Genomic DNA, 16,975 nt, shown 5'->3' on the forward strand with positions numbered 1-16,975 from the left:
TGGACCCCGGGTCATGGAAAGGAACCCCACAATGTAACACAAGTGGCCCTGGCTGGGATCGCAGTGGCTCCAGAACACATTCCTCACACCTGTGAATCCTCTGCCCAAATTAACACAACACCCACCAGGAGGACCCCAGAATACAAAGGACACAACTGTCTCTAACTGACTCTGCAAGTGATCATGAGGAGTGAAAGGAGCAAGGCAGCAGTCCCAGCTACGCTGTGGATGAGCCATGCAGCGCCTCCTCGGTGACGGCAGCGGCACACGGAGGCCGCGTGGGGTGACTCCATCCGTGTGAAGCAGCCGGAGCAGGCATGTCGGCACAGACAGGAAGCAAGAGCGGGTGCCAGGGGGTGAGGACGCAGGCCCAGGCTGATGAAATGTTTTACAGGCAGATGGTGATTGTTCTTGCACGTGTTAAATGATTACATTTTATGGTTTGTAAATAAAGATGTTAAAAAAAAAAAAGTTGTCTGATTAAGGAGGTGTGAATGAAACGATACAAAGTCTGAGATTTGCTGGAAGCCCCCAGTGAGGGGAGGGAAGGGCAGGGTGCGGGGGCGCGAGGAGGGCCCCCTGACTGCCTGTTTCCCACACGAAGCAATTTCCCACCTGAGAAGGCAGGACACAGACCCTGCAGGCCAGGCAATAAAGAACACAGTGAGGCCAGGGCCCTTCCTCACTGAGTAAGGGCGTTTTAACAATCCCACCCAGAGAGATGCTGGCTTCCTACAGGGAAAGCTGCACGCAGGAGCGAGGACAGAACGAGCATAGAACATGGGCCTGAGCGCTCTGCGTTACTCCCTCTGCTTCTGAGCAGGATTCTGAGTTTCCATAATAAAAACCTATGAACAGCCAGTGCACACACTGGCTAATGCGAGAAATAAGTTTACCCAGTAAATTCTCCCAATAAATAACCTTGGTGAGCAGAGAAAAGGGAAGGGGCTGACTTTTAAAACCTCACAAACAATGGACGTTTTACATTTTCATCAGAACCAACTGGAAGAGACTGAAAGCTAACAGGACAGAGGTGGCCTGGCCCAGCTCCCGCCCACAGCCTGGCCACCAGAACAGTGTCCCCGTGGACACCGGCGACGGGCTTGTGGCATCACCGCTGTCACATATGCTGAGGGCATTTGGAAATGCGTTCTCTCGTAACTTCACCTGTTTTGAATTTTAAATTTCAAGGCTGCTTGATATAAGATTTTAAAATATAGGCAGTTATATCTAATTACATGAAAAGTTACAAAGTATTCATTAGACTTTTACAGCTTTTATTATATTTTTAACAGCTGGAACTTATTTTAGAAGAGATGGCCGTCCACAGAACTACTTTCGGGGATGGTCTATTGTTTTGTTCTTTAAAGAAACTCAAGTCCTCCCTGGTCTAAGAGTTCCAGATTTTGCTCCCAAATGGTCTGTATTAACGCCTTACCTCCAACTGTCTGTTAGCGACAGGCCCTACCCCCCTCAGAGGTGGCCCACAGCCCACCGACCACTCATCTCCACGAGAAGGAAGCCAGAGAACCAAGAAGGGAGGGGTGTGTGTGTCGGGCCTCCTCGCGCCCATGTCTGCAGCCCTCGGCCTTGAGCCACCCCAGCGACCTCTATGCGAGGCTCCTGTTTTACAGAAAGCCTCTGATTAGAAAACTAAAGCAGTTCCCAGCGATTTTTCACTTTGTAAGAAGGCATCATGGATAAATATTCTTATTTTTTAAATTTTTAAAAAAGATTTATTTATTTTATTTATTTATTTTTGGCCGTGTTGGGTCTTTGTTGCTGTGCACGGGCTTTTCTCTAGTTGCAGTGAGCGGGGGCTACTCTTCGTTGCGGTGCACGGGCTTCTCTTGTTGCAGAGCACGGGCTCTAGGTGCCCAGGCTTCAGGAGTTGTGGCTCGCGGGCTCTGGAGCACAGGCTCAGTAGTTGTGGCGCACAGGCTTAGCTGTTCCGTGGCATGTGGGATCTTCCCGGACCAGGGCTTGAACCCGTGTCCCCTGCAGTGGCAGGCGGATTCTTAACCACTGTGCCACCAGGGAAGCCCTGGATAAATATTTTAGATTGCTCTCCCCTGGCTGTGGAGGGGCAGCTGTGAATTTGTAGAGTTCTCCCACTTTCTTGCCTGGCACAGAGTGCTTCTCGAAGGCCCACTCGGGAAGCAGGTGTATGGGAATTCATGATAAAGCATGTTCTTCCAAGCTGTGCCCATGAGTGCCACGTGGAGACGGCTGAACAGAAGCAGGGCAGGACAGAAAGGCCAGAGGGGGTGAAGCAGCGGCCTGACCGATGCAGCCAATGGGTGACTGCCCCCCGCCCCGAGTCCAGGAACACGGTCTGTCCTGGGACCCGCCACGTCTTGGCACCGTCTGAGAGAGCAGAGAAGGCCCATGTCAGTGTCCGATGACCATGGGCAGCGGTGAGCCACTCCTTCGACAAGGACATGGGGTTTCCCCAGGGGACAGGGCCCTGCTGCACGGCCACACGGCGGAAACGGCACCATGCTGCTGCCCGGACCTCGCAAAACCGTAGCAGGAATTCATTTCTACACATCAAATCTATCTACACCCTTAAAAGCACCTGGGGCTACGGGCAGGGGCAGCCGTGGACATCAACTGCGTTTAAGGCCAAAATAAAGTTTTCATCCTCAACAGTCCGAAGGCGGCCGCTATGCAGGGGTCCCCCCCACACCTCTGCAGCCCTCGGGCATCTGCTGCCGGCACTCTTTGAAGTTGATACTCTGTCCCTTCTGCCAGAGGAAAGTGCCAAGGCGGCTTCCTCTGCAGGAAGGGACCTCCGGAGCCCCCGACCTCGCTCCAAGTTTCTAGAGATTATCCTTTCTTCTTTGTGGGGGCCGGGAAGGTGGGAAGAGGAAAGGATGGCCACACGGCCATCCTTAAGAGCAACAAAGAAGCCCTTTAGGATTCCTGCCAAAGCAAAGCACAGATAACAGAACCAGAAATTCAACTTTTTGGGAAAGTTGATAGTAACTGAAGAAACTGAAGAAGGGACTACTCGGGCTTCCCATGTCATTTGAGCAGGACAGCACTGGGCCGGTCCGTCTTCCGTGAGGTCACTCACATTTCACGCAACAACAGTCACTGAGCTCTGGCTCTGTCTCTCTTCAGTGTCACTGACCCCAAGATGTTTCAACGCCTAGAGCAAGAGGACGGGCACCCAGGGCACCAATAAACATGCTCCAGTCCACGGCGACTTGGCCAATGACTGAGTAAACACGGGGATGCCAGAGAGACCTGTGGGGAAGAGCCCATGTCACCGTGTGTGTGCCCCCCTCAAGGAGGGGCTGACACCACCACCCCCTCCATATGTGGACTGTGCTGTGATGACCTCCAATGAGGACAAGGTGGAGACTTGGGACAGTGGAGATGCCTGATAGGCATGACCCCGGCCAGAGGTCAGGGCAACGTTAGCAGACAGGTCATGCTGAGGGCAGAGACTCCTGATCCGATGTGTTGACAACAGCACTTTACCTCTGATCTTCCTCTCAAACCCATCACCACGTCAACAATGAGAAAAACATCAAACAAATCCCGCCGGAGGGACATTCTACAAAACCCCTGACCAGTCCTCCTCAACAGCGCCCAGGCGTCCAGAACAGGGGCGTCTGAGCCACGGTTCCAGCCCAGGGGGGCCCAAGGAGATGCGGCAACCAGATGTCTGTGGGGCCTGGATGGGGTCCCGGGATGGGAAGAACTGAGAAGCGGTGAATGAACAACAGTGTCAACACTGGCTTGTTAAGTGTGACAAATGCACCGTCTAATGCAGAGGATAATAACGGGAAACTGGGAGTGGGGCACACAGGAACTCCGCACTGCTTCTGCAGTAATTCAGTAGGTCTCAAACTCTTCTAAAAACGAAGTCTGTGAAATTAAGAAAAGTCGAGGTAGCTGGGCAGCAACAACATCTGCACCTGTCAAGAGAGCTGCCTCCAACCCCGCAAACAGAACGCATAGAACAGCCATCACCTCGAGACCAGCCCAGCTCCCCTCCTGTGAGTGCAACACCCGGGGGCTCTGGCAACGGCCAAGGGAGGTGAACTCAAGTTCTGGCCAGAACAGGACAGACTCGCCCTGCACCTGATGTGCCTGGCCCAAAGCTCCTTGTTGCAGACCCAGCGCCTGGCCAACCCCCACCCTGTCCTGCCCGCCAGAGCTGCGCCCTCTGCCAGCAAGGCCTCCTCTATGAAACCCAGACATGGAACCAAGCATGTCACGGAGCTGGCCCTGGCTGTCTGCCCTTTGGGGACGACTATGACTCCTGCTGTCACCCAGTCCCCAGGCCCCATTAAATCAGAACCTACTCCCGCCACGCTTGATCGAGACTCTGGGGGGCAGTGTGTGATCCCAAAGCCATGCGGCGCGGCCACACCTGTGTCCTTGGAAACTCTGGGCCCCCTGGGCCGGCCCTGCACCTCTCCTGAGGGACCTGCTGGCCTGGTGGGCTTCTTACTGCCCGCTCTCGGTGGCAGCACTGTCCTCAGGGAGGCCCCCAAATGTCCAGCCCCCGGGCGCCAAGCCTCTGCCTCGCTTCCTGTCTTGAAGAACCGTCTGGCGTCGTCTCCTTCCCATGTCCGGAAGACACAACAGGTGTCAGGAAGGTGTGCCCCTGCTGCCTGCTGCACCCTCTCTCAGAGCCTCTCAACCAACCCAGACAGAACAGAACCACAGCCTAAGGAAACGCCACGACGGCAGTGCATCCGCTCCTCCTCCTCCTCCCTCCGGCCAGCGAAGTCCAAGGACTCCCTCACCCACCCCATAGCTCCAACCCGCCTGGCCCGCTTTGTGAGTCTGTGGCACCTTGACCCTACGGGGTCCCCTCCTTCGGGCCGTGGGAGTCGTTCCCATTCCCTGAAAGGAGGCTGAAAGCAGCCCTGGTCTAGAGGCAACAGTGCCCAGCTTCCAAGGCCTGAAAACCCAAAACCATGCCTGCCCTGCTCTTCAAGACGAGGTGGGGCAGGTGGGGAGGGCAGTTGTGGTCCTCCCCTTAGATCTGCCCACATGTGAAAGTACCGCCTTCTAACTGCCGGGCCTGGAACAGCAGAAACCCAGAGGAAGCTGGCACATGTGTCCCTGACAAACCACAGGGCGTGTGAGGGGCAGAGCTGACAGCCACCATGGACTCAGGGCCACACTGGTGCTGGCAGCAGAGAAAGGTTCCGGAGATACCTTGCAGGTGAAATCAGGAGGATGTGGAGGTTGATGAAACACGGGGGAAGCAGGAAGAGTCACGAACAAGTCCCAGGTCTCCCCACGGTCCCACCTGGGGGACAGGCCGAGTGTGGACGTGCTGATTTGTGGAGCTGGGGACACAGCTAAGGCAACAACACAGCCCGGGTGTCTATGGGGTCAGGGTTGGGTCTCAGCATGGCCATGGCTGGCCCCAAGCCTACCCATGCACTGCGCCGCCTCCAGGGTGCAGCTCCAGGAGAGGACCCCAGAGAGCCAGACCCTCACCCAGGGGCAGACCACCCCAGCTGGCCCTGTCTCGGTTCCCTTGTTCCTGCTGCAAGGTGGGAACACTATGATCCTGCTCTCCCTCCTGCCACCACTAGACAAGCAGTTGATAACACCAGTCTTTTCTGGCTCCTCTGAAAGCATCGCTGCCCGAGTCTGAGGACCTGGGTCATCATCCTACAAAGCACCAACTGCATGACTAAAGCCACTCTCCCCAAAACGAAGATCTTTGACCACTGCCGCCATGAAGTGGATTCATCAGGTTCCTGCTAGCCTCACCGCGCATGTACTAGGACCATGTCAGGAGGGCGGGAGAAGGCCGGGCACGGTCCCAGGATCCCAGGACAAGCAGGCTGTCTGGAAGGCTGCCTGACTCCACCCAAGACATCGACGTGGGACCCCACCAGCTTCGCTTGGCAGCAACGCTGCATCCCAGATCTGCTGAGAATGTTCATTTCCAACGCTGGGGCTTCATCACAGATGCCAGCTGGAGTCAGCAGGAGCAGAGGGGACACCCACTTAAGAGAAGGGAGTGAGCAAGGCTTCAAGTGAAGCAGCGGCCATAGTGCACACAAGCCAGGCTGGGCAGGCGCCGAGCCACCACCACGGGACCCCAGGGCAGGGGCCTCGGTGCCGGCCAAGATGTGCCCTGTGCACCTGCCTGGTGCCTCCTCGCCCCATGGGGGCTTCCTGTCCCCACTGCGGGCCACTAAGCTGGATGACACTTGAAAGACATCCAATCAACAGTGTCCATTATCTGAGGATCTCACCCCAAACAGATATCCTTTTCCCTCAACTTAGAATAAATGGGACGTGAAAAAACAGAGTGTGTCTAACTCTCATGCTGGGGCATCAAGAAAAGGAAAGCCCAATATCCACTTAAGGGGGCCTCACTCTCCCAGTAAGTTTCCAGCATCACTCTGACAACCTGCAAACTATCATCCATCAGGGAGCCGCGAGTCAAGGTGACCTGAGACACCTTCCAGATCGAGCGGCCTGCCCAGCCTCGCCTGGGGCCCCACACGTGGGCCACAGCAAGCAGCCTGCAGTTCAGCTGAGAACACAGATGTTTGGCATCAAGAACGCGGTAAATAATCCACTGGTCTCCACTGACAGGTTTTTTTTTGTTTGTTTTACATTTTTCACCTAAAACATCTCGTGTCATTTTTTTAAAAAATAAATTTATTTATTTTATTTATTTTATCGTTGGCTGTGTTGGGTCTTTGTTGCTGCGGATGGGCTTTCTCTAGTTGCAGTGAGTTGGGGCTACTCTTCATTGCAGTGCACGGGCTTCTCATTGCAGTGGCTTCTCTTGTAGTGGAGCACAGGCTCTAGGTACGCGTGCTTCAGGAGTTGTGGCTCATGGGCTCTAGAGTGCGGGCTCAGTAGTTGTGGCGCATGGGCTTAACTGCTCCGCAGCATGTGGGATCTTCCCAGACCAGGGCTCAAACCTATGTCCCCTGCATTGGCAGGTGGATTCTTAACCACTGCACCACCAGGGAAGCCCTCATGTGTCATTTCTGAGAAAAGAGTTTTATTTTATTTTCCTTGAGTGAGCTTAAATTAATTCAAATCACATTTTTAAACACATCCAAGTGGAAGGGAGCAGAACATCTTTTCCACTGAAAAAATACAAGACTATTTTTGGCCATGTGTACTCAGACCAGTTTTCAAAAATCTTCCTGACCAACACATTCTAGATGTGACTAGAAATTACTGTTTAAAATTGACAGTGGAGGGGCTTCCCTGGTGGCGTGGTGGTTAAGATTCTGCATGCCAATGCAGGGGACACGGGTTCGAGCCCTGGTCTGGGAAGATCCCACATGCTGCTGAGCAACTAAGCCTGTGTACCACAACTATTGAGCCTGCGCTCTAGAGCACACGAGCACAACTACTGAAGCCCGCATGCCTAGAGTTCGTGCTCCGAAACAAGAGAAGCCACTGCAGTGAGAAGCCCATGCACCACAACAATGAGTAGCCCACACTCGCCGCAACTAAAGAAAGCTCGTGCACAGCAACAAATACCCAACACAGCCAAAAATAAAATAAACAAATTTATTAAAAAACAAAACAAAACAAAACTGACAGTGGAGGGGCTTCCCTAGTGGCGCGGTGGTTAAGAATCTGTCTGCTGACACATGGTACACAGGTTCAGTCCCTGGTCTGGGAAGATTCCACATGCCGCAGAGCAACTAAGCCCATGCGCCATAACTACTGAGCCTGCGCTCTAGAGCCCGTGAGCCACAACTACAGAGCCCGTGTGCCACAACTACTGAAGCCCGTGCACCCTAGAGCCCACGTGCCGCAACTACTGAACCCACGTGCTGCAACTACTGAAGCCCGCATGCCTAAAGCCCATGCTCTGCAACAAGAGAAGCCACTGCAATGAGAAGCCTGCGCACTGCAACGAAGAGTAGCCCCTGCTCGCCACCACTAGAGAAAGCCCACAAGCAGCAACGAAGACCCAACGCAACCAAAAATAAATAAAAAGAAAAACCCAAACTGACAGTGGATACGATTTTCCCGGTTGCTGGGCGAGGTTCAGTATGTCCCAAGCCCCGTGTTACAGACAGGTGCGTCCTCTGATCAGGACACTGGAGCCGGGCATTGTGCTCCCAGTCTCTGTAACTCCAGCTGTTAAAACGGGACAAACATACCCAGAATTCTCCCTCCTCCTCTGACATGCACTAAATCACACGTGCCAAGAAACAGCAGCCTTTTAGACATCACAGACAACCCCAGCCAGAGTCCTCTTGTGCTGTAAACATCCACTGACCAGAGAGACTAGAGGTGGGCAGTGAATGCCTGTGGCCGCCGAGGTGGTCAGACAGCCCGTGGTGGCAGCACCCGTGAATCCCAGGTGGGGAGGAGCAGACAGGAATGAAGGACGCTTCCCTCGCCTCACAGCTGCCTGACGGGCACGAGGCACATTCCACCTACCGGGAGCCAGCCCCTATTTCCACCCTCACTGCTTGGGCCTTCAGAAAAGAAAATGCCATAAATCAGATGTAAATATCATTTGTCTAGGAACCCACACAGTTTCTGTATGGAACTGGACACAGGATGCACCACCACAGTACGATGTTGCCACCCACTTGGTGACCCCTGCAAAACCTGGTAACCGACGCCCATGGCTGTTTCTTCTGATCCACGCAGCTCACGCCACAACACCAGGGCACTGAAGTTTCCCAAAGTCTCTGAATAAATTCTGGCTCTGACTACCAGGGTGCTGGCTGGTCAACAGTTCAACATCAACATGAAGGCCCCAGGAGCAGGGAGGGGAGCCAGGGTGACTGAGACGTCAGCCTTCTTTTCCATAGACTGGACAGGGAGAGGTGCCTTCAGCTCACACACTGAGTGTCACTTACACTTGCTCAGGGACCAGGGCCAGACGACAGGAGCTGGGAGGGGACCTCTGATGGCTCATGAGCTGAGTAAGTGACACTGAAGGAGTCTGGCGTCTGGGTTAAAACCCATTCATGTCGGGCTTCCCTGGTGGCGCAGTGGTTGAGAATCTGCCTGCCAGTGCAGGGGACACGGGTTCGAGCCCTGGTCTGGGAAGATCCCACATGCCGCGGAGCGGCTGGGCCCGTGAGCCATAATTACTGAGCCTGCGCGTCTGGAGCCTGTGCTCCGCAGCAAGAGAGGCCGCGATAGTGAGAGGCCCGCGCACTGCGATGAAGAGTGGCCCCCGCTTGCCGCAACTAGAGAGAGCCCTCGCACAGAAACGAAGACCCAACACAACCATAAATAAATAAATTAAAAAAAAAAAAATGATCAAGTCCTTTAAAAAAAAAAAAAAAAAAAAACCCATTCATGTCATGGTCCAGGACCTAGCCAGCCCCTTTGATTTGGGCCAGCAGCCAAGAATGTCAGGCCACCGAATGAACCTTTCCTCCCAGAAAACAAAGGCTCCGGTGGGAACATGGCAGGAGGAGCCCCAGAGGTGCTTAACCTCCTGCTCCTCTACACAGACACCACCCCTCCTCCACTTCCTGCTCATCCACGCAGACACTGCCCCCTTGTCTACTTCCTCCATGTCTACACAGACACCCGCCCCGACCCCAGAGCTTTCTCTCAAGGCTTCACCTTCTCTTACAGAGTCCTCTGTGCTTCCTCTAGTAGGTGATTCTTCCCCAGGGCCAGAGCCCAGAACTTGAAGAAGAGTGGCACCCCCTCCTCCACTGTCAAACATGGCACAGTACTTCATGGCCCTCAATTTTCCTCCAACCCTATCCAAGCCACACGCTGCACTGATGCCCCCATCCGTGTTTCCATGTGACTCTCCCTCCATGGAGCCCAACGCTGCCTCTGACCTGTCCGGCACTGGAGCCTATTCCCCCCAGCAGGGCTGGCCTGAACTGTGACCACTGGCACCAGTTCCTCTCGAACAAGGAAGGAGCAGGTGGGAGCAGGAGCAGAGGAGTAAGCCTCCAAATCAAGCCCCACCACCAGAGTGCTCCCAGCAGCCCACCCAGCAGCTTCCACCTCCATCTCATGGCCCCCCAGCACAAAAGGCTGGCAATGCTATCTCAGGTGCGGCCATGATACTCCCAACAGAATCGCAATTACACCCAAATAAGGAAGCTCCTGGATTTTGGTTGAATGCGACCAGCAGTGTCTACCACAGCCTAATTAAAAGGGTGATATTTTCCAAATTAACGTAAGAAGGAAGCTCACTTGCTTGCTCCTGTTGCCAGGAGGCCTCGTTGGGCTCTGAGGGGTAACACCCCTAGAACCCTGAGTTACCACGCGCCTGCATTATAGGTGCCCCGTCCTTCCCTCTTACCAGATCTGCCCCACGTTGACCAGGGATGTGTAGAGGACCCAGAGAGCAGCCATGAGAACCATATTGGCACAGCCGGAGACCAGGATGAAAGAGGAGATGCCCAGCCCGAGAAGAGCCAGCGCATCCAGGTTGAAGTCCATGTGAGACCAGTCCAGCAGCCAGAGGACGGTGGGGGCATAGCTCACGGTCTCCCAGCTGACTTGCCCACGGAAGTGCTGCTGCACACTCCTCAGGTACACTCTGCAGGGCAGCAGTCCCCTGTCTCCAATCAGCTGCTTGTTCTGATGGAAGGCCACCAAGAATGCCACAACTGGAAGGAAAAGAAGACAAAAGGAACATGAACAGGAATACAGCCCTCTGTAGATACTTTTCAGACGTGCAGGGCCTCAGCTAGGCAAGAAGATGAGGCAGAGTCTGACCAGTGGTTTGGAATCAAAGCGTGGACTCAAGGGGTCTGAGTATTTCACAAAATCTTGGGGGAGATATTAGAAGATCCAACCTGGAGACGTCACAATGTATGTGTATATGTACACATAGCTATGTGTGTTGCATCTACTTATACACAATGTATACGTGTATATAAAATAGACACACATTTATATAAAATATGTGCCTGATTACATAAAATGGTTAACTATCCCAGAATGAACTTTGCTTAAAGAAAATTTACAGTAAAACACTCATGTTAGAAAAATAGAAAGGCCTCAAATCTAAACTTCTACTTTAAGAAATCAGAAAAAAGAGTAAATTATATATAAAACAAGCATCAGAAAAGACTTTTTTAAAAAAAATTTATTTATTTATTTATAGCTGTGTTGGGTCTTCGTTTCTGTGCGAGGGCTTTCTCTAGTTGCGGCGAGCGAGGGCCACTCTTCATTGCGGTGCGCGGGCCTCTCACTATCGCGGCCTCTCTTGTTGCGGAGCACAGGCTCCAGACGCGCAGGCTCAGTAGTTGTGGGTCACGGGCCCAGCTGCTCCGCGGCATGTGGGATCTTCCCAGACCAGGGCTCGAACCCGTGTCCCCTGCATTGGCAGGCAGATTCTCAACCACTGCGCCACCAGGGAAGCCCAGAAAAGACATTTTTAAAAAGAGGTGAAATCAGTGAAATTGAGAACAGGGAAAAAAAATAGAGAAAATCAATAAAACCAAAAGTTGGTTCTTTGATAAAATCAATATAATTGTTAGAACTCTAGTCAGACTAACCAAGCAAAGGAAAGAAGACACCAATATCAGGGATCAAAAAAAGAACACTGCGGGCTTCCCTGGTGGCGCAGTGGTTGAGAATCTGCCTGCCAATGCAGGGAACATGGGTTCAAGCCCTGGTCCGGGAAGATCCCACATGCCGCGGAGCAACTAGGCCCGTGAGCCACAACTACTGAGCCTGCGCGTCTGGAGCCTGTGCTCCGCAACGAGAGGCCGCGGTAGTGAGAGGCCCGCACATGGCGATGAAGAGTGGCCCCCACTTGCCGCAACTAGAGAAAGCCCTGGCACAGAAACGAAGACCCAACACAACCAAAAATAAATAAATAAATAAATAAAATTAAAAAAAAGAAAAAAGAACACTGCTACAGATCCCACAGGTGTAAAAACATAATACAGAAATACTATACATCTCTCTAAGATCTTAAGTTTGACAACTTAGATGAAATAGGCGAATTAGTTGAAAGACGCAAACTACCAAAACTCACAAAAGAAGAAATAAAGATAATACATCACAACCAGCCAACTTCATCTCAGAAATGCAGGGCTGGTTCAACCCTCAAAAAACTATCCATGGGGACTTCCCTGGTGGTCCAATGGCTAAGTCTCTGCGCTCCCAATGCAGGGGGCCTGGGTTCTGTCCCTGGTCGGGGAACTAGATCCCACATGCTGCAACTAAGAGTTCACACGCCTCAACTAAAGATCCTGCATACCGCAACTAAAAGATCTCGCATGCCACAACTAAAAGATTCTGCATGCCGCAACTAAATATCCCGCACGCAGCAAGGAACATCCCAAGTGCCGCAACTAAGACCCAGGAAGCCAAATAAATAAATAAATAAATAATTTAAAAAAAGAACAATCAATGTGACCACCATACTAACAAACTAAATTAGAAAACCATAAGATAGTATCAACAGACCCACAAAAAAGTACATGAAATAATTCATCCATTCATGGTAAAAAAAACTTCCAGCAAATTAGGAATAGAAGGGTACTTCATCAGTCTATAAAACGTAACTATGAAAAACCTACAGCCAAGATCGTACTTAAAGATTAATGACTGAATACTTTCCCCTGAATATTTGCAACAAATCAAGACTATCTCTTCTCTTATTACTCATATTCAACACTGTACAGGAAATCCTAGCTAGTGCAATAAGGCAAGTATAAGAAATAAAGGTATATAGGTTAGAAAGGAAGAAATGAAACTATCTCTATTAATAGACTGCCTATGTAGAAAATCCCAAAGAATCGACAAAAAAGAAAGAAGAAAAAAAAAAAAGCCCTCATAGCACTAATAAGTGAGTTTAAGAAGGTCACAGAATACAAGACCAATATACAAAAGTCAATTATATTCCTACATATCAGCAATGAACAACTGTAAGCTGAATGTTTAAATATTACAATAGCCACCAAAAAAAGTGCCTAGATAAAAAACTAACAAAATATATGCAGAATCCGTACGTAGGAAACTACAAAACATGATGAGAGAAATCAAAGAAGATCGAAATAAATGGAAAGATTCATTGTGTTCATGAATTGGAAGAAGAGTCAGCATTATTAGGATGTCAGTTCTCCCCAGTTTGATCTATAGATTCAATGCAATCTCAATCAAAACATCCAGTAAGCTTTTCCATAGATATTGACAAGCTGATTCTAAAATGTATACATAAGAGCAAAGGAACTAGGATAGCCAAAATAATTCCGATAACGAACAAAGTTAGAGGACTCATTTTACCCAATTTCAAGACTTACTACAAAGCTACAGTAATCAAGACAGTGTGGTATTAGCAAAAGTACAGACACATAAATCAATGGGAGACTAGAGAGCCCAGAAGTAGACCTACACAAAGACAGTCAACTGATTTCTGACAAGGGTGCAAAGACAATTACAGAGAAAGACAGTATTTTCAACAAGCGGTGCTGGGAACAACTAGACGTCATATGCAAAAGAATGAACCTTGACACATAACTCACACTTTGTACAAAAATTTATTCAAAAAGGACCAGAGACCTAAATGTAAAACATAAAAGTATGGAACTTCTAAAATAAAATATAGAAGAAAATCTATGTGACTTGGGTTTGGCAATGAGTTTTTAGATACAACACCCAAAGCATGATCCATGAAAGAAAAAACTGATAAATTCTACTTTATCAAATGAAAAACTTTTGCTCTGTAAAAGACATTTTTAAGAGAATGAAAAGACAAGCCATAGACTGGGAAAAATACCTGCAAATCACATATCTAATAAAGGACTTGAATCCAGAATAAAGTACCATTAAAACTCAACAACAAGAAAACAAACAACCCAGTTTTTTAAAGGGCAAAAGATCTGAACAGATACTGAAAGTCATCTGCTTCACACAAAGAAGATACACAGATGGCAAATAAGCACATAAAAGATGCTTAATATCATTTGTTAGTGGGGAAACGCCAATTAAAACCGCAATGCAGGGGCTTCCCTGGTGGTGCTGTGGTTAAGAATCCGCCTGCCAATGCAGGGGACATGGGTTCGTGCCCTGGTCTGGGAAGTCCCACATGCCGCAGAGCAACTAAGCCCGGGAGCCACAACTACTGAGCCTGCGCTCTAGAGCCCGCGAGCCACAACTACTGAAGCCCACGCGCCTGGAGCCTGTGGTGCTCTGCAACAAGAGAAGCCACCACAATGAGAAGCCTGTGTACCCCAACGAAGAGTAGCCCCCGCTCACCGCAACTAGAGAAAGCCCAGGTGCAGCAACAAAGACCCAACGTAGTCAAAAATAAATAAATAAATAAAAATTTTTTAAAACTTTAAAAAAAATAACGCAATGCAGTATCACCACACACCTATCATAACAGCCAAAATCCAAAAAACTGAAAATACCGAATGCTCCAGAGGATTCAGAAAAAGAGGAACTCTCATTCATTGCTGGTGGGATGCAAACTGGTACGGTCACTCTGGAGGACAGTTTGGCAGTTTCTTATAAAGTTAAACATAGATTTACCATATGACCCAGCAATTACACTCTTACGTGTTCACCCAAGTGAACTGAAAACTTACATTTACACAAAAGCCTGCATGCAAATGTTTACAGGAGCTTTGTTCATAATTGCTAAAACTGGAAACAGCATAGATGTCCCTCAGAGCCTGAATGGATAAAAACTGTGGTGCGTTCATAAAACGGTATGATATTCAGAGAGAATATCAACGGAATGTTGATTCACTCAACAGCATGGAAAGACCTCAAGTACATTTTACTAAGTAAAGGAACCCAGACCCAAAGGCTACACACTGTAGGATTCCATTCATCTGACACACTGGAAAAGACAAAACCATGGGGCAGAACACAGACCAGAGCATGCCAGGGGCTGCAGGGGGAAGCTGATTACGTGCACAGGGTAATTTTCAAGAGATGTAACTATTCTGGTACAGTACTAGAGTGATGGATAACTATGCATTTGTCAAAACCCATAATTGTACATCATAAAAAATGAACTTTAATGTACATAAACAATCAAAACAACCCAGCCAGGAGGTCAGGGGATGCCAGGATGGAATGCAGACTGTGACAAATGAATCAAACTCTATCACAAATGTATAACTCGTTCACACTGAATGCAAGGAAAGAGGGAGGGCTGGCCTAAGAAACTTTGGAAATTGTTCTGAGTAAAAACTAAGGACAAAGACAAAAGTAACTGTATAGAAACACCGGAGTCTAATTGGGGGTAGGCGAACAATTCTAAGACTGCTTTGCATGTGCATTGGGGTTTAGCAAATAAACCATGGGGGATGGTGGGGCAAGATTTCTCACTAGTGGAGAAGGAGGTTCCAGATAAGCAAGAAGGGAAGGCCAACACACACCCCACGTATTGGATGAGAATCGGAGATGCCAATGAGAATTCATGTTTACCCTAATATACATTCAAATGGATATGCAGAGAAATGACCATATGTGAGTGAGCACACCCACCTATGTAACATAGCTCTGTTTGCTAAGAGTCTGGAAGCAGTGACACCCCAGTAGCAATGGGCACTCTCAGCACAGCACCCAGATCTGGGTTCCTAACACCACTCTCCAATAAAAGGAACGAGGGCTCCTGGAGAAATGGCTGGTTTTAGGGCTGGGAAATGAAAGGAGCCTGCAGCATCCTGTAGTACCACAAAGTAAGGAAGCTCTCGAAAAATAAAGAATGGAGGCATGTCACAGGGATACGGGAGACAACTGGGAAGAACCACCACTGACCAGAGCCGGACAATTTGATACCACGAGTAACACTGCTGGACCACAACCCACAGTGTAAACAAATATGACAATTGCCAAATAAATTCCTTACAGAGGAGATCCAAATAACATGTGGAGATGCCCCCTCGGGGGGTCCCTGGAGCATGGACTGGACCCCATGACTGGGTTCCAGAGGACAGAGAACAGACGGAAAAAGGAGAACCTGACAGAGGAGACACCTGGCAGACACACCTCAACCAGGTGATCCAGGTCAGTATCACCCATGATGTGAAGGGCACCTCTCCTCTGTGGCATTCTCCCCAAACCCAGAACCTGTCCAGTCACGAGAAGACACCAGACAAGCCCAATTTGAGGGACATTCTACCAAACACATGACCAGACCTGCTCAAAACTGTCAAGGTCATGAAGAGCCAGGGAAGTCCAGAGACTGCTGCAGACCAGAGGGGACAGAGGAGCCATGACGGCTATCGCAGCGCGGGGCCACCGGATGGGAAGGGGTGCTGGTGGAAAACCAATAAGGTCTGGAGCTTGGTTAATAGTTTTGTTTTGTTTTTAAAGGCAAATGTTTCTTGAATACTACGTGCGGCTCACTGCAACTGCAGGAAGAAAATTGAGATCTGATCCCCCCATGACAGCAGATGTCCAGGATGTCATGAATAAAGACAGAGCACCGGACACCAGAGGGTCAGCAGGGAGGGCTCCCCTGGTCTTCTCCTCACACCCCTCCTGCTGCCTCCATCACTGGGCAAAAGCTGCCCAAGTCCACATGCCACCGACTTTCCTGGTAACGTGGAGGCCACCCCCACAGTGGTGCCCACCCAGCCCTGGCTGTGTGTGTGTGCACATCCACACACACGCACCCAGGTGGAGCCTGTCTCTCCCGACTCAGACTACATGGGGACCTAATTAGCAATGGCTGAACAGCTGGACATCTTCCCTCCCCACAACCACAGTCCAATGCCATGAAAAAAAAACGAGATTTGGTCTCACTAGTTAAAAAGTAAATCTACCAACAACACGTTAAAAGGATCATACACCCTGATCAAGTGGGATTCATCTCAGGGATGCAAGGATTCTTCAATATATGCAAATCAATCAATGTGATACACCATATTAACAAATTGAAGAATAAAAACCATATGATCATCCCAACAGATGTAGAAAGAACTTTTGACAAAGTTCAACACCCATTTACGATATTTTCAATTTTTAATTTAAAAAAATTTAAAGTTTTAAATTGTGGTAAAATACACAAAACATAAAACATACCATCTTAACTAAAAAA

The 16,975-nt window shown here is 49.8% G+C and overlaps 1 protein-coding gene across 1 annotated transcript in view; it reads right to left on the minus strand.

Annotated features, from left to right (window-relative positions):
• LMF1 (lipase maturation factor 1) overlaps positions 1-16,975 on the minus strand; it is an 82,802-nt gene that overhangs the window by 60,989 nt on the left and 4,838 nt on the right. Inside the window, exon 2 of the mRNA XM_082431792.1 lies at positions 10,262-10,571. Within this exon, the coding sequence (XP_082287918.1) occupies positions 10,262-10,571 (310 nt within the window). The remainder of the gene's footprint in view (positions 1-10,261; positions 10,572-16,975) is intronic.

Source organism: Balaenoptera physalus, assembly GCF_965194825.1.
Source record: "Balaenoptera physalus genome assembly, chromosome: 16".
NCBI classification, from domain to species: domain Eukaryota; kingdom Metazoa; phylum Chordata; class Mammalia; order Artiodactyla; family Balaenopteridae; genus Balaenoptera; species Balaenoptera physalus.